General features: G+C 46.2%; 1 protein-coding gene and 1 long non-coding RNA gene across 4 annotated transcripts in view; one reads left to right on the top strand and one right to left on the bottom strand.

Moving 5' to 3' along the window:
* IRAG1 (inositol 1,4,5-triphosphate receptor associated 1) overlaps window positions 1-22162 on the top strand; it is a 112617-nt gene extending 90455 nt beyond the window's left edge. For all 3 annotated transcript variants that reach the window (XM_054724941.1, XM_008151034.2, XM_028159861.2), the window contains 4 exons: window positions 448-515; window positions 14801-14917; window positions 16241-16375; window positions 21453-22162. In XM_054724941.1, the coding sequence (XP_054580916.1) occupies window positions 448-515; window positions 14801-14917; window positions 16241-16375; window positions 21453-21696 (564 nt within the window). In that variant the 3' untranslated portion in view covers window positions 21697-22162. The remainder of the gene's footprint in view (window positions 1-447; window positions 516-14800; window positions 14918-16240; window positions 16376-21452) is intronic.
* The window catches only part of LOC114234934 (uncharacterized), a 64866-nt gene that overhangs the window by 4349 nt on the left and 37742 nt on the right, over window positions 1-22775 (bottom strand). The window lies entirely within an intron of this gene.

The raw sequence follows: 22775 nt of genomic DNA, 5'->3' as shown, positions 1-22775 counted from the left end.
GAGCTTTTGGTAAGGACAGGCATCTCCTGAGAATTATATCTCCAGGGCAGTGATGGGCTTGCATGAATCTATCCCAGGGACCTTGGGGTCTGTGTTTAGTAGGAGGTCCACTGGTATTTAATCCAAGTCAGTAAATGGGACAGAGAAAAACGGATGGCTCCCCTCCAGAACAGAGCCTCAAACGGAAACTCTCTTTGCTTAACAAAACTCAAAGAGGAAAAGTAAAAGTTGCAAGTTGCATGTGCCCCAGAGGTAAACATCACCTAAGAAAGGAGGTCAGAGAAGACCTGAGAAAAGAGTCGGTATTAAGTGAAGGTTAGAGAGTGTCAGGAGTGAGGAAAGGGAAAGAAGAGGAGCAACAGCCCTTCTACCCCCAGTATCATCAGACACCCAGCAGCCCCAGTTTCTTCCTTCCTCTCTAATCCTCAATTCTCTGTCTCCGTTCAGTCAGAATCGTCCAGTGGGAAAGGCAATCTACCTGTTGTCACCTCAGCACTGCCTGCACTTTTGGAAAAGTAAGTGTCGATTTTTTTCCCTCTGAACTTTGGGGATCTCTGAGGAAAATCTCCTCAACTCACCTTTTCTCCCATCTTTACTCTCTATATGCGATAGAAAGCAAATTAAGTTTTAGGAGAAATAAGTAGCACTCTGAGACAAAGATTTCAGACCTAGTTTGCAAATTCCTGGACCAGGGAGATGCTATGGCATTGGTCAAGAGTACCATGATCTAAGGAGAGCCCATTGGAGATGGAAGTCTTCTCTGTTGGTTGGGACTCTTTAGGATACAGATACAAGAAAGCCCCAACTCAAAGGGGCTTAATTAAGTTCAGAGGAGGGGCTTCCCCAGATGTAGTACAGCAGGGCCCCAGCTCAGCCTCTCTACAATTTCCTGGCCTCTGCTCACTTTATATATTGACTTCATCAGCAGACTTATGGCAAATGGCTGCTAATTCAGGTATTCTATCCAGACACGACATTATCTAGAGGAAAAAGGACCATTTTCCCCCATGTTTCTTTCTTAGGAATGAACCCAAAAGCCTTTCTTCAGTCTTCCTTATCTTGTTGGCAGATTTGGTCCTTTTGTAAATCAATCACAGCCTTTGGGAATGGGATTGTCATCGTAGTCTTAAACTATCCTCTGGAGATAGGAAGAGAGGCCCAGCTTTCCATAAAGCAAAATGGCTTCGTAAGGAAGAATAAATTCTCAAACAAAATCATGTTGCTGTTAGGAAGTAGGAAGGAGATGAATATCGGATAGGCAAACAACAGTGTCTGCTATGCCTAACTTTTCTAGGCATCTTTACAATTTGTAGGTCTTTTCATCCTCAGTCAAAGCAAGGCAGGCTGTTTTCTATACACTCAGAGGAGTTTGTAACTTGTTTTCTAATTCTTTCATTTGCTTGCTGGAAAACATCTGGACCACAGCTGCCACCTCTCAGAAAATTTCCCTTGTGTCTTTCCTCACTTGGTAGAACGTACACCTATATTCTTCCTTCTTCCTTGCCTTGAGATAACTTTAGTCCTTTATTTTTCATTGCTGTTAGAAGAGTTTTGCCTGACCGGGTAAAAAAATGTCCATGTTGGGCCCCTTTGCAGTACAGACAAGTTCTCAAGCTCCTCACCCCCAGACTTAGCAATGTTTTCCTCCCCTCTCAGTACATCAACCACAAAGCTATCCCTCCGCGACTCACCCCACATTAGTCTTAAAGTTTTCCCAGCATTTCCTCTTTTTGCCACCTAACCCTGCATAAGCTTATAGTTCCTTGATGTTGTAGAGGGTATTTTTGTTTATTTGTTTCCCTGTTTTCCCGATCACTATAAGGAAATTATAAAGGGATGACAAACTAACAACCATGTGGATGTAACCAAGTTTATAGAATCTTACCAAGTTCCTAGAGTCATAGTGTCTAGCCCATGGTCTCTGAATCTCTCCAGAAATAGTCACTTAAGCCCTGAATGAGAAGAACACTAAAATTCTCCCTTCCAATCCTGCCTTTAGATGCACCAACCCCTTTTCTAGGAAGGTCCCCAACATGGCCCTGTTTCCAACTCTTGGCCCACAGAGCTAATAAGAGCAGAAGATTTATGTGCCCCCTCTCCTCAAGGAACTGACAATGATGGGGCAGGGCCTGGACCCTGCAGAACTAATGTGCAGGCAGCCTGAGAATGTCTATCTGAGGCAGTGAGGATCATCAAGAACCTGAGGTAGCCCTAATAGGTTTGGCTCAGTGGATGGAGCGTCGGCCTGTGGACTGAAGGGTCCCAGGTTCGATCAAGGGCATGTACCTTGGTTGCGGGCACATCCCTGGTAGGGAGTGTGCAGGAAGCAGCTGAATTGATGTTTCTCTCTCATCAATGTTTCTAACTCTATCCCTCTCCCTTCCTCTCTGTAAAAATTCAATAAAATATTTTTTTAAAAAAAAAAGAACCTGAGGGTAAACTTGGTAGGAAAAAGTGAGGTGCAAAATTGGAGGCAACAGGCAGCAGCCCCAAATTAGAAGTGGCAATGAATGAGCATCAGTGGTGACAAAGATGTCTGTAACTCATTCTTTTTTTTAAAACATATATTTTTATTGATATCAGAGAGGAAAGGAGAGGGAGAGAAAGAAACATCAATGATGAGAGAGAATCATTGATCAGCTGCCTCCTGCATGCCCCACACTGGGGATCGAGCCTGCAACCTGCGCATGTGCCCTGACTGGGAATCGAACTATGACCTCCTAGTTCATAGGTCGATGCTCAACCACTGAGTGATGCCAGCTGGGTAGCAGCTCACTTTTATGGGCTACCCAGAGAGATTACCATGATACATTACCTCTACTGTGGCTGACTCACCTGTTGGGAATACACCCAGCCAATAAATATGGCTGTAAAAAGGAGAGGGAGTATTCAAAGGAGGAGGGATTCACGACTAACAGCAGCTTTCCCCATGGATTTCTAAAAGGTGCTAAATGATTTCCATCTGAATTCATGAAACTGGAAACATTTAACAGATTGCTAAGAGACTTAAGAGTAAGACCATCTGTGAGTGAAAATAAATTCATATCTTCTAACACAAATACAGTCAATTCTAGCTACCTTCTTCATATTGTTAAAAAGAAGATTGTTATATTCAGCTTGATGTTAAAAAGATGTCACATTTCTCTAAGCATACAGTTACTAAACTAGAAGGGAAATGGCTAAGCAGGTGAAAGATGATGAGAAGATAAAATTGCCTGCAGCTAGTTTTCAGCAAATACCTACACTGACTGCATGCTCAATGTGATTTGAGAAAATTCTGAGCCTTGTTCTTGTAGGTCACTTCCTAGTAAACTGCTCTTCATTTTTAACAAGGGGCTAAGAACCTGTAGAGTTAGAGAAAAATAACAAGGTGGCACATGCAGTACTGTCCCCTGATTCATGCAGAATATATGCCAAGACTCCCAGTGGATGCCTGAAACTGTAGATAGTACTGAACCCTGTATATGCTGTTCTCTGTTCTCTCTCTCTCTCTCTCTCTCTCTCTCTCTCTCTCTCTCTCATATTTTATTGTATATACTCACATTTTCACTTAAAGGAAGCACTTTACAGCTTCTCTTTGGCATATTCAAATTGCCAGCATCACTACTCTTGCAGTTTGGGCCCATTATTAAGTAAAATATAGGTCACTTGAATACATGACAGTTGATCTACTAAGTGATTACTAAGTATAGGCCATAGCGTATACAGCATGGATACACTGACAAAGGGATGATTCAAGTCTAGTGCAGGATGGAACAGGACAATGTGAGATTTCATCATTCTACTCTGAACAGTATGCAATTTAAAACTTATGAATTGTTTATTTCTGGAACTTTTTATGTAATATTTTCAGATTGTGGTGAACTATGGTTAACTAAAACCACAGAAAGTAAAAATTGGGATAATCAGGGACTGCTATATATTTTTTTAATTAAAAAATTTTTTCAATTATAGATTACATTCAATATTATTTTGTATTAGTTTCAGATGTACAGCATAGGGGACTATTATATTTATAATTTCATGAAGATTAAAACAAAACAAAACTCAAGAACAGTTTCACAAGTAGAAGAACTATTTATTATTTTTTATTCTTTCATTTCTTTGACAATTAATGACCAAGGGCCAGGTACCTAGAATGCACTCAGGGAGCTCAAATTCTAATGGGAAAGATGGGTGGGAAACAGGCCAGTATAATATAATGTGATGGGTGATAGCATAAGGAAGTACAGGTTGCTAAGGGAACAACACACAACAATCAGCACCTTACCCCAGATTTTGTATTGTGGGAGGGAGGGCTTCAGAAAATGTTTCCTCTAGAAATTTACTTATAAAGTAAAACCTGAAAGTTATACAGTTAACTAAGTGACCTAGAGGCTAACAACATTCCAGATATGTGAGAAAGTATGAAGTCAAGGAATAATAATGATGATGATAATTACTCTATTTCAAAAGTGTAGAAAAATTGCCAGTGTCTCACTTTATGCGAAGTGCTGCTTCCAATTGCTTTACATTAATGATATAATTTAATCTTTATAATAATCCCATAAGATAGGTATAGTATTAATATCCCTATTTTATAAATGAGGAAACTGAAACTCAGAGAAATCATCACTTGCCTGAGGTTACAAAGCTGATAGCAGAATTCATGCTTTTAACCTGTTAATAGGTTCTCCAGCTAGAAGAATAGGAGGAAGTCCAGTATGACTAGAGAGAAGAGATGGATTTAAGAGCTGTTTTTGAAAGAGCTCTTGTGGAAGGACCTGCTAATTGGCCAGGTGTTGAGTGGAAGGCAGAGAGTGGTGGAAGAGAGGGTGTACACGGAGCCATTCACTGGGATCAAATAAGCCACACATATGGCTAATGTACAGGACTAGTTTATAAAAGGGACCATTACACCGATAAATCACTGGACAATTTTAACTATGATCTCTAAAATAACAATTTTTCTACACTTTTGAAACAGCCAGGGTAAATTGCTTAAAGGTTCCATATGACATCACATATGTACTGTAAGCAACTCCCCTTTGCAGATAGTATTCTGGAATGAATTAGCCCTCAATCAACTAGTAGTGGGCCCCAGGAGTCTGGGACTGATTAATAGGGATTAAGGAAGCTTTTATAGCTCAGGTCCCCTGGGTTGGTCTTGTCTGAGAGAGCTGTGGCAGTAGGAGTGGCTTAGAGACATTGACAAGCCCAAGAAGGGAAGATGTGTCCATTGGTAAGTGTTGCAGTCACTTTCAAATGTTTACCACATGGAAAAGATACACTTTAATATACCTGCTGGTCAATCACATTTTGACTCATGTCACTGAGAGCTGAGCATAATGAAAAACACTGTTGACTTGGTGGACATGAGAGAACAATAAGCTTAATTGTCATGAATCATCCCCCCCCCAAAAAAAAAAAAAATCATACAAACTTTCGGCTGGGAATAGATACCACAATCCATGAGCATTTGGCTCAGAAATCCCTAGGGTGGGCACAAGCTGTGTGAGCTCAGCTCCAAGTTTAAAGGCATGAATAAAGATTCCTTCAGTTCCACCCAAACACCGGGTTTCAGGAAATAACCATTTACAGCAAGGACCTGCCCATTTTATAAGATCAATAGGCAGGGACTGGATGAGCCACAGTAAAGTAAGTCAATGTAACTCAGCAAACACTTAAAGGCACTTACTGCCAAGCACCATTCCAACTCAAACAGTCTCTTTCCCTGCAGTCACAGTCACATGGAGAGAGATGGGCATGTAAATAAAACATAAAATCACCCCATCTCCAAGTTGTGCTGTAACAAATGTAATGAGGGCACAGAGAAAGGGAGAGATCAACTTTAACCACAGGGTGTGGGAGAAGGGAAACACTGGCAAAGATGCCACAGAGGAGAAGGTATTTGAGCTGAGTCTTCAAGATACATAAGGAGAAACTTCCAGGTAGTAGGAGAAGATATTTCAGGAATTGTAAGCTCAGTCTAGAGGTCAGGATATAACTGCAAACGTTTCACATATTGTGTGTTCCCTCTACTTCCCATCCTCCCCAGTATTAAGTCAAGGTTTTCCTAGCCTATCTCTAACTCTAAACAAGCAACCTTTAAAAGAAGGGCCCCATCATAAGGCATGGCTCAGCCTATGAGCAGGCCTGGCCTCACTCAGCCCGTTTCCTGGAACCCTTCACACTGCTCAGAGCCCCAGGAAAAGACTTCTTCTGTTTAAACAGCGGGCTCATGGAGCTGTGGAAAGTGTACTTTGACATGAAGTTAGAAGACCAAGGAAAGTCCCAGCCAGGCCCACCAACTACCAATAATGTGAACATAGGCAAGTCACTTACTCAACTTGAATTTGGTTTCTCATCTTGCATATGGGAAAATCCTCCACATGGGTTGCATATAAGTAGCAGTCAAAAGAATGGGCAAATGTCAACCTGCATAGGATCAAATCTGAGCTCTATTGAACACTGTTTGATCTTGGGCTGGTTATTTAATTTTGCTGAGTCTTGGTTTTCTTTCCTATCAAACTGAGAATAATAGTGTCACTTGTCTTACTGAGTCACTGTCTTAAGTGAGACCTTATCACACAGCCTGATACATAGCATAAATGTTAGCTCTTCTTATCATCAGGAGGGTCAAGTGAGAGAACATATGTGAAAGCGTGTTAAGAACTAAAGCCCCATAGGTGAGTTGAGTTGAACAGGGTGATCAAATCAACCTGGGAGATCTGGACCCTGGACAGAAGATCTACATGTTAAAAAGTTGTTGAAATGGGCTTCCTGGCTCTACTAGGGGAAAGTTTTAGTCTCTACAGAGCACTAACCTGAGGGCAATGAAAGTTTTGTTTACCATCACTTGGTCAACAAAACTTAAAAGTGCTTGAGTGTTTTATGGCACAATATACACACATTTGATAAATTTATTAAAACAATTTTATGTTAATCTTACCATACTTTAAAGTCACATTTAGGGTTCCTCTGATTCTGAAGTGTCAGAGAAATCTATGTCAAGTTCTCTCTTGAAGATATAAATAACCCCCTGATAATTTATCAGCTTGGACTTTTTTTTAGATCAGGTTTGAAAGAACATCAGATTGCTACCAAACTCTACCAATAAATTCAGTATATAACTAAGAATAAATAATATCATTTGTTGAGTACCATATTGCAGGAAATTTACTTACATTTTTTCATTAATTCTTACACTACCATCTTCAGGTATAGAGTATTATCCTCATTTGACAGTTGAGGAATCTGAAGGTCAGGATAGTTAAGTAATCTGCACATGTTAAAGCTGGGGTTTGAAACCATGTTTGCCTCAGGAGGGTTCTTATTCCTACACTATATTGACCTCCTTCAGACCCGTTTATCATTTACCTCTAAGGTTGACAGCTGTAGATAAAAGAAATTAGAAGTCTGATACCAATACTTTATTTCTAATATAAAAATTTATTTAATAAAATAATTACTTTCCAGGCCTTTGGCTGTAGCTATGTTTTTTCTGCTCTTGTTCCAATTTTTGGACAAATAGGAAACTGCACATTAGGTAGGCAAAGGTCACATGGAAGGGAGTGGATAACGTAATTTGCAAAAGGAGAAATGTTATGAATAGGTGATATTTTTAGAGTTTTCTTTTTCTTGTTCACAATGGGTTTTGGTTTCCAACCTGATGAAATGTGAAGTTTACAAGGTCTGAGGAAAACTAAGAGATGAGCCTTTATAAGCCTCACTCATAGAGCCTGTCTGAGGGGTTGGAGAGGGTGGCAGCTGTGATCTTTCAGAGTCCTGGCTGAAAAGCTCTGCTCACTCTTCTGCCTTATTTGAGGGTTCCTCCTTGACATGACTCCTGTTGGGATTCTGGTGACCTAGGAGGGCTGCAGAATCTATACTGTAGTGAAGGCATGGCCATCAGGATACTTCCTTATACCTTGTGATCCCATACCTCAAATAGGCTCCCAGCACTGCCCAGCTATCCTACTATAATTTTCTGGCATGTCTGTGTCTCCCCCCAGTTCTCCCTACACACACATGACTCTTTTATGCCTTCTCTTCTCTCCTCAAGCCTTCCTAGGCATCTCTACCTCACTCTCAGTAGATGACCTTGTCTTTCACCTTATAGAGAAAATTTAAGCTATTAGATAGTAGCCCTCTCATCTTCCTTCACCAAATCCCCAACCTACAGCCTACCATCCTCTCTTTGTTATAACCAAGGAGAAGTTTCTCAATCTTTTATTTTTTTTTATTTTTATTTTTTATTTATTTATTTATTTTTTTTAAATTTCTTTATTGATTAAGGTGTCACATATTTGTCCTCATCCCCCCATTCCCATCCCACCCCTCTCCCCACGCATGCCCCAATCCCCTGTTGAACTTAACCGTTGGATAGGCTTATATGCATGCATACAGGTCCTTTGGTTGAACTCTCCCCCTCCCCCCACCCTCCCCCTACCCTCCCCTATCCTCCCTCTGAGGCCCGATAGTCCGATCGATGCCTCCTTGCTTCTGGTTCTGTTCTTGTTCCTCAGTCTATGTTGTTCATCATTTCCCCTAGATGAGCGAGATCATATGTCACTAGATATATACTAATAAGAACTGAATGTGAGACGAGCAATAATAGTTATGCTGACAGGCAAATGAATCAATCTGTAGCGAGCTTCCCCCTGGACCAACAGTTCTTTTGAGACCCAATTTCAATGTCCAGTAGTTCCTTATGTGTACATGTCAGCACTGACCCCTCAGCTCTGGATGGTGGACAAATGGTGGTAATGGAGGTCCGACTCCCTCTGGTTTGGTCTCGGCCGAACCCAGGGGCACGGCGTCACCCAGACTAAGGGGCACGTGGCCTCACCCATACCCAAGGGGCGCGTGGTCTCACCCGGGCCTGGGACCCAGCCTCACCCGGATGGATCCAGGGGCGCACGGCCTCACCCGAACCCAGGATCTGGCTTCACCCGTACCCAGGGACGCTTGGCCTCTCCCAGACCCAGGGGCACGTGGCCTCACCCGGGCCTAGGTGCACGAGGCCTCATCCGGATCCAGGGACACATGGTCGCACCCGGACCCAGGGACGCTTGGCCTCTCCCAGACCCAGGGCCACTTGGGCTCACCCGGGCCTAGGTGTACGAGGCCTCACCCGGATCCAGGGACACATGGTCTCACCCGGACCCAGGGACGCTTGGCCTCTCCCAGACCCAGGGCCACTTGGGCTCACCCGGGCCTAGGTGCACGAGGCCTCATCCGGATCCAGGGACACATGGTCGCACCCGGACCCAGGGACGCGTGGCCTCTCCCAGACCCAGGGCCACTTGGGCTCACCCGGGCCTAGGTGCACGCGGCCTCACCCGGATCCAGGGACACATGGTCTCACCCGGACCCGGGGATGCTTGGCCTCTCCCAGACCCAGGGCCACTTGGGCTCACCCGGGCCTAGGTGCACGAGGCCTCACCCGGATCCAGGGACACATGGTCTCACCCGGACCGAGGGACGCTTGGCCTCTCCCAGACCCAGGGCCACTTGGGCTCACCCGGGCCTAGGTACACGAGGCCTCATCCGGGTCCAGGGACACATGGTCGCACCCGGACCCAGGGACGCTTGGCCTCTCCCAGACCCAGGGCCACTTGGGCTCCCCCGGGCCTAGGTGCACGCGGCCTCACCCGGATCCAGGGACACATGGTCGCACCCGGACCCAGGGACGCTTGGCCTCTCCCAGACCCAGGGCCACTTGGGCTCACCCGGGCCTAGGTGCACGCGGCCTCACCCGGATCCAGGGACACATGGTCTCACCCGGACCCAGGGATGCTTGGCCTCTCCCAGTCCCAGGGCCACTTGGGCTCACCCAGGCCTAGGTGCACGAGGCCTCACCCGTATCCAGGGACACATGGTCTCACCTGGACCCAGGGACGCTTGGCCTCTTCCAGACCCAGGGCCACTTGGGCTCACCTGGGCCTAGGTGCACGAGGCCTCACCCGGATCCAGGGACACATGGTCTCACCCGGACCCAGGGACGCTTGGCCTCTCCCAGACCCAGGGGCACGTGGCCTCACCCGGGCCTAGGTACACGAGGCCTCATCCGGCTCCAGGGACACATGGTCGCACCCGGACCCAGGGACGCTTGGCCTCTCCCAGACCCAGGGCCACTTGGGCTCACCCGGGTCTAGGTGCACGCGGCCTCACCCGGATCCAGGGACACATGGTCTCACCCGGACCCAGGGACGCTTGGCCTCTTAGACCCCGGGGCACGTGACCTCACCCATTCCTAGGTGCACGAGGTCTCACCCGGATCCAGGGACACACGGTCTCACCCGGACCCAGGGACGCCTGGCCTCCCCCAGACCCAGGGGCACGCGGCCCCACCCGGGCCTAGGTGCACGAGGCCCCACCCGGATCCAGGGACACATGGTCTCGCCCGGACCTAGGGGTGCGTGGCCTCTCTCAGACCCAGGGGCACGTGGCCTCACCTGGACCTAGGTGCACGAAGCCACCCGGACCCAGGGGCGCGTTACCTCTCTCAGACCCCTCGTCGCGTGGTCTCACCCGGATCCAGGGGCTCACGGCCTCACCCGTACTCGGGACCCAGCCTTACCCGGATCCAGGAGCCCACGGCCTCACCCGGACCCAGGGTTCAGATTCGCCCGGACCCAGGGGCACATGGCCTCACCCGAACCCGGAATCCAGCTTCACCTGGACCCAGGGGCGTGTGGCCTCACCCAAACCCAGGGTCGTGAGGCCTCACCTAGACCCAGAGGCATGTGACCACATCTGAGCCCAGAGGCTCGCAGGCTCGCCTGGACTCGGGTCTCAGCGGGGTTTCGTCTTCTTGATCCCAATTCCTGTTGGTCAATTCCCTCTCAGCAATTCCTTCGGTCATTTTCTCAGAGCTCCAGGGCGGCTGCCGCAGAACTCGTTGGGCGGCGGGCTCGGCAAGGCTCCGGTGTGCCCGGTGCCCGGCGGTGGGCTGGTCCGGTGTCGCTGCGTCGGCCCTTGGGTCTGCAACGGTGGCCAGTCGCTGAGCATGCGCACCTGGCCACTTCGGGGCATTGAGATTCTTGAAGGACTCGGAGGTCAGCAAGCACGGAGTCTCCCACCCCATGTCTCCCAGGGGCTCGTCTGTCCGTGCTCGGCAGCGAGTGGAGCCGTCCCCTCAGCCAGAGACCGCCGGGGGAACTGCGCCGAGCACGTTCCATGCCACCATTGTGTCGCCTGAGCCATAGTTCTTAAAGTGTGGACTTTGGGTCACCGGCATCAGCATCATCCTGCGTACCCCTCTCTTTTATTCTAGTTGTAGAGCATCTGCTCAGCCAGCCCCCCGGTCTTTCTGGCTGGTGTCTGCTCTGCTCTCCCGTCGTAGTCTCAATATTGTTGTGGTAGGCAACGATCAGGCTGCCGCCCTATGTCTCCATCTTGGTCCTCCTTTGTACAGTTAAGTCTTGATTGTTGTTGGTGTCACTGGGAGGAATTGTCCTCCAGGCCAATTGGCCGTGAGGACCCTCTTTGTCCATATAGGAAGAGTTGCTGTGCAGGAGACATGTTTGTGGGCCGGGTCTTGATGCAGCAATGCCTTGGCGCTCACTGAGTCTGCCTCTAGAATGCCTCCCTTATGCAAGTGATTGAAATCTGGTGTCATCTCCCACCAACCACTAGATGCCCTCGTTTCTGGGTCTCCAATGCAGTGTGGGTCAGCCACTACCTGAGGCACTCAGCAGGAAAAAGCTTCTGCTCAGCTTGGCTGGGGCGGAGCTACAGGGTGGAGCCTACAACCTTGGCTTCCTGTCAGCCCCGCCCTATGAGGCTCCTGTGTCTGTGTCCCTCTGTATTCCTTGCAAACACCTCTGAGAGAAACGCGCCCTGGAATTTCGCCCACTGCCAAACAGTCCAGTCCCTCCCCTAATGAATCTGGACTCCCAGATTCTCGCCTGGAACTGGGTTTCAGTGCAGTTTGAACTGGGTCTCAGCGCAGTCTGGCGTCCCTGTCTCCTTCCCAGCAGGGCCACCCAGTGGCGCAGGCAAAAGTCCGTCCTCTGCGCACCTTCCAGTGTGCGCGTCTGGAGCCGCCGCTTCTCTGTGCCTCCGCCACCACAGCCCAAATTCATTCCCCCAGCGTGCGCCTGGCTTCCCAGGGTTTCGCCCGGAACTGGGGTTCAGAGCAGTCGGAACTGGGGTTCAGCACGGTCCTGAGCTTATGTCTCCTTCCCGCTAGGGCAGTTCAGTGGCGCAGGCAACAGTCCGTCCTTTGCGCCCCTTCCCGTGCGCGCCTCTGGAGCTCTGCCTTCCCCCACTCCTCTGTGCCTGCGCCCCACAGCCCAGATTCATTCCCCCAGCCTGCGCCTGGCTTCCCAGGGTTTCGCCCGGAACTGGCGCTCAGTGCAGTCGGAGCCGGCGCTTAGCGCACTCCGGAGCCTTTATCTCCTTCCTGCCAGTGAACGCCGGCCAGGCCGTCAGCCGCCCCCTCCTCTCCGGCTCCATCCTCCCCGCAGGCGCGCGCGCTAGTGTCTCCGCCAGTTTCTCCACACCTCAGGCTTTTACGGCTCCCCCGATTGTCCCCGTGGCCCTCTCCTTCCCCCCAGCTGTGGGCATTTCAGTCCGCCAGCTCTCCTGTGGTTCTGGACGATGTCCGTTCTGACCTCTAGTTGTGCCTTTGAAATTGTTGTGCCCGGCTGCAGGTCAGGTGCTTCACCTATGCCGCCATCTTGGTTTTCCCAATAATAACTTTTCAGTTTCTCAATCTTTTAAAGATCTGTCTCTGCTTCCCTCTTCATAGAATTTGTTCCTTTGGTTATCCTCTTTCTCTCATCCCCTCTACTGGTTCATTTCTATCCACATTCAAATGTGCTTTCATCTTTGTTTTTTTAATATATTTTATTGATTTTTTTACAGAGAGGAAGGGAGAGGGATAGAGAGCCAGAAACATCGATGAGAGAGAAACATCGATCAGCTGCCTCCTGCACACCCCCCACCAGGGATGTGCCCGCAACCAAGGTACATGCCCTTGACCGGAATCAAACCCGGGACCCCTCAGTCTGCAGGCCGACACTCTATCCACTGAGCCAAACCGGTTTCGGCTGTGCTTTCATCTTTTAACCCACTTCTTTAGCTATGCATTTCCCCCAACACATTCTTCTATTCCTTTTCCTAGTCTAATTGTTGTGTCTATGTCTTCCCCTTTCTCACCTCCCATTTTTACTAAGCCCATTTCAATCTGTCTTTGGCTTCTGCCATTTCATCAAAATCCTCTTGACCTTCATATTATCAAATCTAAGAATCACTTTGTACTTATCTGACTCAGACTCTCAAACGTGTGTGTATGACACACAACTCTTCCTCCTTGGCATCCTCACCTCTCTGCGCTCCCAGGACTCCATGCTCTCCTGGCTTTTTCTCCTACTTCTCTGACTGCTACTTTTCAGTCTCTTCTGTCACTCCTTTTCCACCTGAGCTAAGGACAAAGATGTCTATGGCTTGGTCCTGGGTCCTCATCTTTCCTCATATTATTTCCCTAGGCTTTAAATATCATCTATATGATGATACCAAATGAATTTATTCAGCCTTTGGTATATCCAACTACCTACTTGATATCTCCACTTAGATGTCCCTTGTCCAAAAGTTACTAGTAACTCCTGCCTTACTGCCTCCTTTCAGTTCCTCGAGCATCTCTGCGCCTTTTGTGTCTTGTGGTCTTCCTACATCCTGCATCCTCTATCTAGACCAGTGGTTCTCAACCTTTTTAATGCCTTGACCCTTTAATACAGTTCCTCATGTTGTGGTGACCCCCAACCATAAAATTACTTTCGTTGCTACTTCATAACTATAATTTTGCTACTGTTAAGAATCATAATGTAAATATCTGTGTTTTCCGATGGTCTTAGGCGACCCTGCTAGCAGTTCTCAACCTGTGTGTCACCACGACTAGTGCCTGTATAAATCTCGACCCACAGGTTGAGAACCGCTAGCAGGGTCGCCTAAGACCATCAGAAAACAGATATTTACATTATGATTCATTAACAGTAGCAAAATTACAGTTATGAAGTAGCAACGAAAATAATTTTATGGTTGGGGGTCACCACAACATGAGGAACTGTATTAAAGGGTCAAGGCATTAAAAAGGTTGAGAACCACTGATATTCCCTCTGTTATAGATACAACTAACAACTTCTCATCTTTTAAGTCTGTGCTTCAGTTACACCAGCTCAGGCCTTTTCTGACCACTCTGTCTAAGCAGATTCTCTCATTACTTTCTTTTACTGTACAGAGTTTGTTTCTATCATAAAAGTTATCATAACTTGCAGTGAATTATAGGTTTTTCTTTCCATTTTTGGATTTTTTTCCTTCTAAGCTCTGTGTTGGCAAAGATCATTTATTTTATGACGTTATCCTCAGCATAGTATTACAAGATGCCTGTGACTCAGTCAGTACTCAGTAGATATTAACATGAATGAAGCAAAAGATGGACATAGGAATGGAATGCCACTGAACATTTTGGTCTGCCTCCATCTTTCTCATCTTGGTGCTGTCTGTCCCAATAGCTGTCTGTCCACCCAAAGCATCTCCTGGAGTAAGAATAAAGGTGAAAAAGAAAGAATAAAGGTATATTTGGGAGCATGAGGAAAAGGGGAACTGAAGCAGTATTAGATGTTTGGGGGTCCAGGGAGGATTCATGAACTAGTCCCTTTATAAATCTTGTCTCAAGGTAGAAGGATTGAAATTAACTCAATGCAATGAGTTTCCTCACTTCTGATCAGCAATCAGGCCAAAGACGTGGTTTGGTTTTCAGATGCCCAATCTGTCCCTGAAAGGACGCCCTGTGCTTCCTTCTTCTCACTAGTGGAAAAACAAATGGGGACCCAGATTGTGAAGCTTCTGCTCCCACACCAACCCCGAGCTGCCTGGAGATTAGCCAGGAGACCAAGGCCAAGATGGAGGAAGAAGCGTACAACAAGAGGTGAGTTAGACTTCAACCCCTCTGAGGTCACTTGGCAGATCTCAGAAGATACTTTCCCACAGGCCTTCCCATCTCTTAGAGGTTTGAGGGAAGCAAACAGTGGCGCCGGGACCTCCTTGCCTCAGTGGAGAAAACAGCCGTACTGTTCCACAGGAAGGACAGGAGGAAGCAGGGAGAGAGGGTGTGGTCAGACAATAACAAAGACAGCCCTTTTTTTTAGGCAAAATGCCACCAGAACGTCACTGCCCAGAATGATCTGAAAATCAAGGGCTATGGGTGGGTTCTTCTTGATGGTGCCTGAGGCTTCCTGAGCACCCAGAACAGTCATGTTGCAGCCAAAAATGCCCAGGAGCAGCGGCAACTCCATTTGCTACAATTGTCTCAGCCTTTCCTTCCTCCCGTCAACTGGAATATCCTCAACTTCCAATTGTCCTCTTCTCTAATTGAGCTTCAGTAGCAACTCTGGTTTGTCAGTCATAGATGGGACAGAGTACTGACTTGGCCAGACAGAAAATTACCTCTGACCAGGCATCACATCCTGAGCTTATTTTCCTGTGGCTCCTAGGGAGACACAGCTTCCCACTGGTGTGAAATCTGTGGGCTTTTGTGGGACAGCCATGCACAATATCCTGAGATTGCTCCAGCCAAGATGTGCTGGCCTTAAGCACTCAGCTGTAGGACAGGCAGAAAGTGTATATTCAGTGTAATACTGATCCTGAGAGAAGGAAATCAGAAGGGTTTCTCTAGGAAAGCCTGTTTTTAACCCACAGCTGTCCTCTGTTCTCAGAATGCGTGAGGGTAAATGACTCCATTGGCTTTGTAAACATTTATTGAGTACCTCTCTAAGACAAGCTGTGTGCCTGCCACTTGGGTAAAACTTCCCAGCAAGCTAGCCTGTGTGACAGGTGTCACCCTCACTAGATCAAGTCGTATGCCTGGTACTTCCTCAGAACATTCCCACACCCTGTGAGATGAATGACACCCTCTTCATTTTACAGGTGAGGAGCTGACTCGCCAAGGTTACATAGGAAACACTTGTAATCTTAGCCCCACTGAATGTTTGGTAGAACAAGAACCCGGTCACATTTTTCCCTGTCAGTTTTGTCACGCTTTCATAAACAGGAAGGATGACTGAAGATTGAGGGGAAATTGTACTGACATGAGCTGTGGGATTCAGTGGAGTTTCCCAGCTTTTTCCTGTTTGTGGAACCACAGGAAGTGCCTAATTATTGGGGATGCTCAAGTCCTCTCCTCTCAGACCTCAGGAAAGGATGCTCTGTGCCTGGCCTTCCCAGACTCGATTGTTCCTTTTTTGCCTTCTAGATACCAGGAAGATCTAAAGAAGATCCAAGAGTTTAAAGGCCTAAAGGAGGAGGAAGAAGAACAGAAGAGTGAGGGTCCTGAGGAACCTGAAGAGGCAGAAGAAAGTGAAGAAGAGGGAAAGGACCAGAGAAGCAGGTTGGAGCCCTTGCCACTGCCAAAATGGGTCATAATTCATTAACTGCACAATATCTCTGGAGGTGCCAGTCCAGGGCATCAGTGGGTCTAAGGCCCAAATGAGCAGCCAACAGAAGTCAAGAGGACAGTCATGTTGGGAGAGGAAGCAGAGGAAATTCCAAAGAGCCAAATTAGTTAACAAGGGGATAGTTGCAAGAGCCGCGAGGTCATAAGTGGTGGTAGTGGTGATGGTAGTGGTGGTGGAGAGCTATCATCAGGAGCCGAGAAACAAATTGTGAGGGACTCTGACTGGAGTCCCTCCTAGCCCAGCCATATTTAGCTCCTTTCCAGCTACTAGTATCCCCATAAATGTACCATGGTCTAAGGAGCTGGTCTAAAGCCCTAGAGGGGGTTTCTTATAAGAACAGAGGCAGAGAGAATAGATAGGTGCAAGGGACAAACTCAGCATGGTGACAAGGTGAGTTTCCAATAGGACCCTTCCATGCTGATCAAACAAGCTCGGTCATCTGGACATTGGTTTCACTTTGGATTGGAAATACTTGGGTTTTTTTAGATATACTGTATATTTCAAGTGTATTTTTCTCTAAGTCTGGAAAATAGATATAACATGCAGATAAAGATAGTATAGATCCTTCATCTTGTCCTATCTACGTCCTGAATTTTAATGATAGCCCCACCTTCACATATTCTACCCTCTTGTCTCTATTAGTACATTCAAACCAGAAGTCTTGAATTATGATGTTTGAAAATGTAGTTACAGCAAACTTGGAACACTTCACCAAAAGCTTTGTTTTTAGACCCCCAGGCTATTCTAGGTTTGAGAATGGCTCCAGCCAAAATGATTAATTATCTAATTAGCTGCTAAAATTGGGATAGGATATGCGTCTATGCTTCATTGCTGACAGACTCTGGAAATCACATGCATGTAACAAATAAGGTAATAAAATAAAAATTAGACATGAGATAGAGATGCTTCAAAGCACAGAGGGACAATAGAGCACAGTTAGTGGAAGATTCAACCAGAGTGAAATGTCTCAGCCTACATGAATTCACCCCAATGCTCAAGGGAAGAGTTATCTAGGAGAACTGGAGAAAATGCTTCATCAGTGAAAACAACTTTATTAGGATGTACCACCTCTCTTACTGAAAGAACCCCCAAGTTTCAACAGTGAAAGCATAGTCCCTACCCCAAGTAGCTGGATCCTGATCTACTTATGTCTCTTCTCTCTCTTGGGGTCGTCTGCTCTTATTTTGCAGATCACCACAATGCCTTCCTCCCCTTAATGGAGTCAAGCCCAGGCCTCGACAACAGCTCTTCCTTTGACCCCCTTCAAACCAGCTAACACAGGCTGGAACTTCTAACATTTCCAAACACCAAGAAAGAACAAAAGAGAACTAAACAGAGAGTACATGGAATATAAACAGTCTGGTTTACAAGGCACAGGGCTGGAATCCTTATCTAGCTAATTTGATCTCAGAAGATTGGTGGCCCCCTCCCATTTCATGAAACCCCAGAGAAAATAAGGCTGTGCCTGGGTCCCTCTCTGTACAGCTCCTGGTCAGCTGCCTAAACAAATGGCCACCCTATGCATCCATAATCTGAGAGTGTCCTCTTGGTCCTGCCTATCCTGAGGCCTTTTCTCTCTCCCACCTTGGCTCCCTTTCAGATTTACATTTGGTCTTGAGTACATGCGCATACCACAGGTGATGGATACCAGACACCAGCACAGCCCTCAGAAGGGTCCTTGTCCTTCAGCACAGGAATATAGCTTTGCCTTTTCAGGGCCAGCATGAAGACAGACACTGCTGTCATATAAACTGCACACTCGAAGTTATAGTTTCCCTTCCTCAACTGTGACCAAAGCCAGACTAGCCCTGAGAGCTGTTGTCTTCAATGCCAAGCAGTCTATTTATTTCTGAGTCCCTTACACACACAGTTGTCTGCAGGCACCTGCATTCAAATGTGATTCCCCATGAAATTTTGCCATCTCACCAACAAGCAAGGTATGAAGTCATTAAAAGTCCATGTCCTACCTAGTGAATTTCAAAACAAAAAACACTGGGGTAACCCCAGTAGTTGATCCCTTACATAAGAGATTCAACAAGTCTTTTTGTCTGAATGTCTACTATGTTTATTAATATATAATAATGTAATCTGTTATAAATATTATTTTCTGGAAGATCAGCTTAAATGAACTTTAGTGAATCAATTCAATATCTTAACCATATTAAAACAGAGAACACAGTTAAGTAAGACTCATAAGGTGCAATAGAAAACTTTTACCTTTTCTCCCACTGCCTGTTCAAACCTGCTCTGTGGCTTTAAGTACATTCCTTTACTTTTCCAATAACTCTCTGAAAACATAAGTCCTCTGGTCAAGTTTAAATCCCAATAATAACCTCCTTTCAGCAATTAAAATGGGCAGTTCGCTGAAATAGTGAAAAGCTTGAACTTATAAAGTTCAAGTGTCTCTCCTCCCCCAACGCTGGTCTGCTTTAGGAAGGAAGTCTGCAGTGGGGATGGGGAGCATGCTCTCTCTCAGTCTCCTAGTTACACTCCTACCCTCCACCCACACTTTGCTGTTGCAGTATCTGACCTCTCCAGGATGAACACTGAGAACAAGAATCTAGATTAAGGAGTAGGAAAGGCAATACTTGACTGGTATTACTGTGACTGGGCTTGAGGTTTTGGCAGGCATTTAAAGTTGACTTTCTGACTTTGTTTAGTATGGCGTTTTATGGGACCTTCAGAGAAAACCATTCCTTCCATCCCAGCATCACACACATTCAAACCATTGCTCAGGCTCTCTCAGTTGCAGGTCCCTTTATGAGGTTGAATGCATCTCTTCCAGCTGGTTACTTAAAATCTGTCTCTTGGTCCTTGAACATCTGGAAGTATACCTTCCTTGTTCAGCTTCTAGGTAGCATTTCCAGACAGAAACCATGACATCCAATGCCAGCTTCCCTTCACCTGACTACATCCAGGTGAAGTGAAACATCTACCTTTGGCCCACCATTGGTGGGAAGGTAGTTTCCCGCCCCCCTACTCTGATGCCACAAAGCACTTCAGCAAAATCCCTGCTCTTTAGATTTCTCAGGTGCGGGTCATACACAATAGTACACTGTCTACCTCTTATTGCAACATACCGAACTCTCCAAGCAGCATCCCCGAAGCCCCTCTCTAGGCCCAGGTGAGGGGAAAGCATCTTCACCCTTCCCGATGGAGGAATGGGAAGAACTCAGTACAACCAAAAATTGTTTTCCAAAGGAATTCTATTTCTGACCTCTTTTATAGGCTGAAAACAGCTGACCAGCCGAGGGTCACGAAACCAGATCTTGACCTTCTCTGCTGTTCCACATAAGGGTGGGGCTAGAGTGGCATTTTCCCCACTGTAGCAGTTTGCTTTGGGCATGGAAATATAGCCGAAAAGAAAGGCTGCATTTTAGCATACAATTATATTTAAATAGAAAGGAAATAATTTAAATGGAGCTGAAAGAAAATAACCTTCCACTTCTAAGCTCTCCCTTCCCAGCTATGATCATCAGAGGGTTCCCACATGGAAAAGAAACTAATCAGTGCCTTAGTGTAGCATCTGAGGCAGGCCCTCTTGAGTATCTGGCCCCTTTATAAAGAGTGCATTTGTTGAGTAATTTTATCCATTGTTACGGTGTCTTTTTTCTACTAACTCTGAAGTAGAGCTCTTTACTTCTCAGCAAATAGCCTGCATATTTCAGTGTCTATGTGAGCCTTAAGATCTTCAGAAAGCCCTGTCACTTTTCTCACCTCCTCCATTTGTTAATCCTCAATATTCTCACATATATATATATATATATATATATATATATATATATATATTCCCCCCCCTTCAAAAATAGATGTGTCCAGGGCTTCTCCAGAGAGATCTAAGAATGGACTCTTCAAAGTGGGCCATCTGACAGAACGTCTTTTCACTAGGCCATAAAGGGTGGAAAAGTTGAAAGGCAGTTGGAAAGAAAGGAGTGAAGCAGGCAAAAAATGGAGGAGGACTGAGATGAAAAGCAAGGAGGGAAGAGAGAAAAGAGTGAGTGGAAAGGGGAGAGAAGAGTATGAAGAGAAAGAGGAGGAGGGAAAGATTACGGAATAAAAATTAACAGCGTTGAGCCCTGATTGGTTTGGCTCAGTGGATAGAGCATTGGCCTGCGGACTGAAAGGTCCCAGGTTCGATTCCGGTCAAGGGCAGGCACATCCCCAGTGGGAGGTGTGCAGGAGGCAGCTGATGGGGTTTCTCTCTCATTGATGTTTCTAACTCTCTATTCCTCTCCCTTCCTCTCTGTAAAAAACAACAACACACAATAAAATATATTTTTAAAAAATTAACAGGGTTAATAAAACATCTTGAATAAGCCATCTAGAGGTTGCTGGGAGCTGCTAGTCCTCTGATTGCCCTGGGATGGTTTAAAGTGAACTGTTTAAAGTGAACTCTTGAGGTTGATCTGGTTCTTCATCATTTATCATTGACATCAAGTCTTTTATGAGGTTCGCATAATCCTCCCACTCTGAATATAGTCAGATGTGGAAATGAGGACAACAAACTATGTGTCTGAACATGGAGGCAGACAAAGACTAGAACTTGGAACTGATTACTAATACCGATAAATGCAGAAAAGATGCTGGTCCTGTCTGAATGCGTGGGAGTGTGGTCAGCCAACTTTATATCTTGGGACTTGGGAGAGTTCAGATATCTATGACCACCTCATGAACAGATGAGAGCCTGGGTAAATGGGTGAAGAATCAAACAAACAAATAGAGTATTGTATCTCAGTAGCTCCCAACATCAAAGCTATGAATTGGTGGCATCAAAATCACTTGAAGGAAAATTTAAACTATGGATACCTAGACCATACCTTTGGAAACTCTTTCTTATTCAGTAGGCCTGGGTATTTTGAATAAGTGCTGCTAAGAGACTTTATACACTGCTGAGTTTGAGAACCAGTGCTCTAGATAGCATGGAAAGTGTTCCAGACAGAAAAGTATGGGTCTGGGCATCATATTTGTGCTCAACATACTAAACCCTCCACCTATTTTTTCATTTGACAGCAAACTTGAAGAATTGGTTCATTTCTTACAAGTCCTGTATCCCAAACTGTGTCAGCACTGGCAAGTCATCTGGATGATGGCCGCAGCAATGCTGGTCTTGACTGTGGTCTTGGGGCTGTACAATTCCTATAACTCTTGTGTGGAGCAGCCCGATGGGCCCCTTGGAAGATCCACTTGCTCAGCAGCCCAGAGGGACTCCTGGTGGAGCTCAGGACTCCAGCATGAGCAGCCTACAGAGCAGTAGGAAACCTGACATCCAGCCAGTACTCTGCTCCTGCACACAGCCCATCACCCTTTCCCCCAGTTATAGTGCTGTCAGGCCCAGGTGTGAGCACGCTGCCACCGGTCCATCAGAGAATGAGCAGGAGTTCTTTCACAATCAGCTCCCCTGTGGGAGCTCTTCATACATGGTAACTGATGTTCTCGGAGGATCAACAAAACTTTCCTGGGAAAGCAGCAGTAGATGAAGAAGTCACCTTCACCAAGGAACTCCAGTAGAAGGGAAGGTCGCCTGCCTTGGCTCACTGCAGGGGACAGTGAAAAGCTCACTCTTCCATTTCCCCTTTGCAATAGAAAATCAGGAAGAATTGTGCCTAAAGGCCAACTCCAACCCCAAGGAACAGGCCTGGAATTAGGAGTCACGACGTCAATATCTTCCCATTTCCTATCTCGTTCTCACTGACTCTCTTTCTGCCCCTTTGGAACAGAGTTCATCTTTACAGAAAAAGAAAAGAATTCTCAGAAAAATATTTAGACTGAGTTTAGCTCTGTGCTTGAAATGCAATGGGAAGATGTGAATTAATATATATGCATCTGTACACACAAACAACACACACATACACACAGCACACATGTGCATGAAGCCAACAAGCCTCCAAACGTGTGCCATGGGTGCTCTGGATAAAGCCAACCCACAGATATTCACTAGGTATGGGGCAGTCACCAGGCACCTGTTCAATGAGCTCTCCACGTGGATTTAAGATGTTTGAAAAACACTGCAAACTCATGGCTTTAATATTGAACTTGCTGGTCTCCATTTCAAGTACAATTCCAAAGTGCTGTACAGCACAGTCTATTCCCTATTTGTTCTCTCCCCATTGGGAGAAGTTAATTCGACTCTCAGGTGAATAAGGAGACGCGGTGTGCTTTCAGCGTCCATGTGCCCACATATAAGTGTGCAACTACACCTAGTGCTTCAGTTCAAATGGAATCTCAACTCAAACATGTGTTTCAGAGCATCCCCAATTGTTTAGTAGAACACTGATAGAGCACACCCCACCTTCAATTTGACCTCTCGCTCCACCTTCACAGCCTTCATTCATC

Source organism: Eptesicus fuscus, chromosome 13 (genome assembly GCF_027574615.1).
Source record: "Eptesicus fuscus isolate TK198812 chromosome 13, DD_ASM_mEF_20220401, whole genome shotgun sequence".
Taxonomy (NCBI): domain Eukaryota; kingdom Metazoa; phylum Chordata; class Mammalia; order Chiroptera; family Vespertilionidae; genus Eptesicus; species Eptesicus fuscus.
Note: the sequence above shows the minus strand (reverse complement) of the source record. Positions and strands in the feature narration are given on the sequence as shown.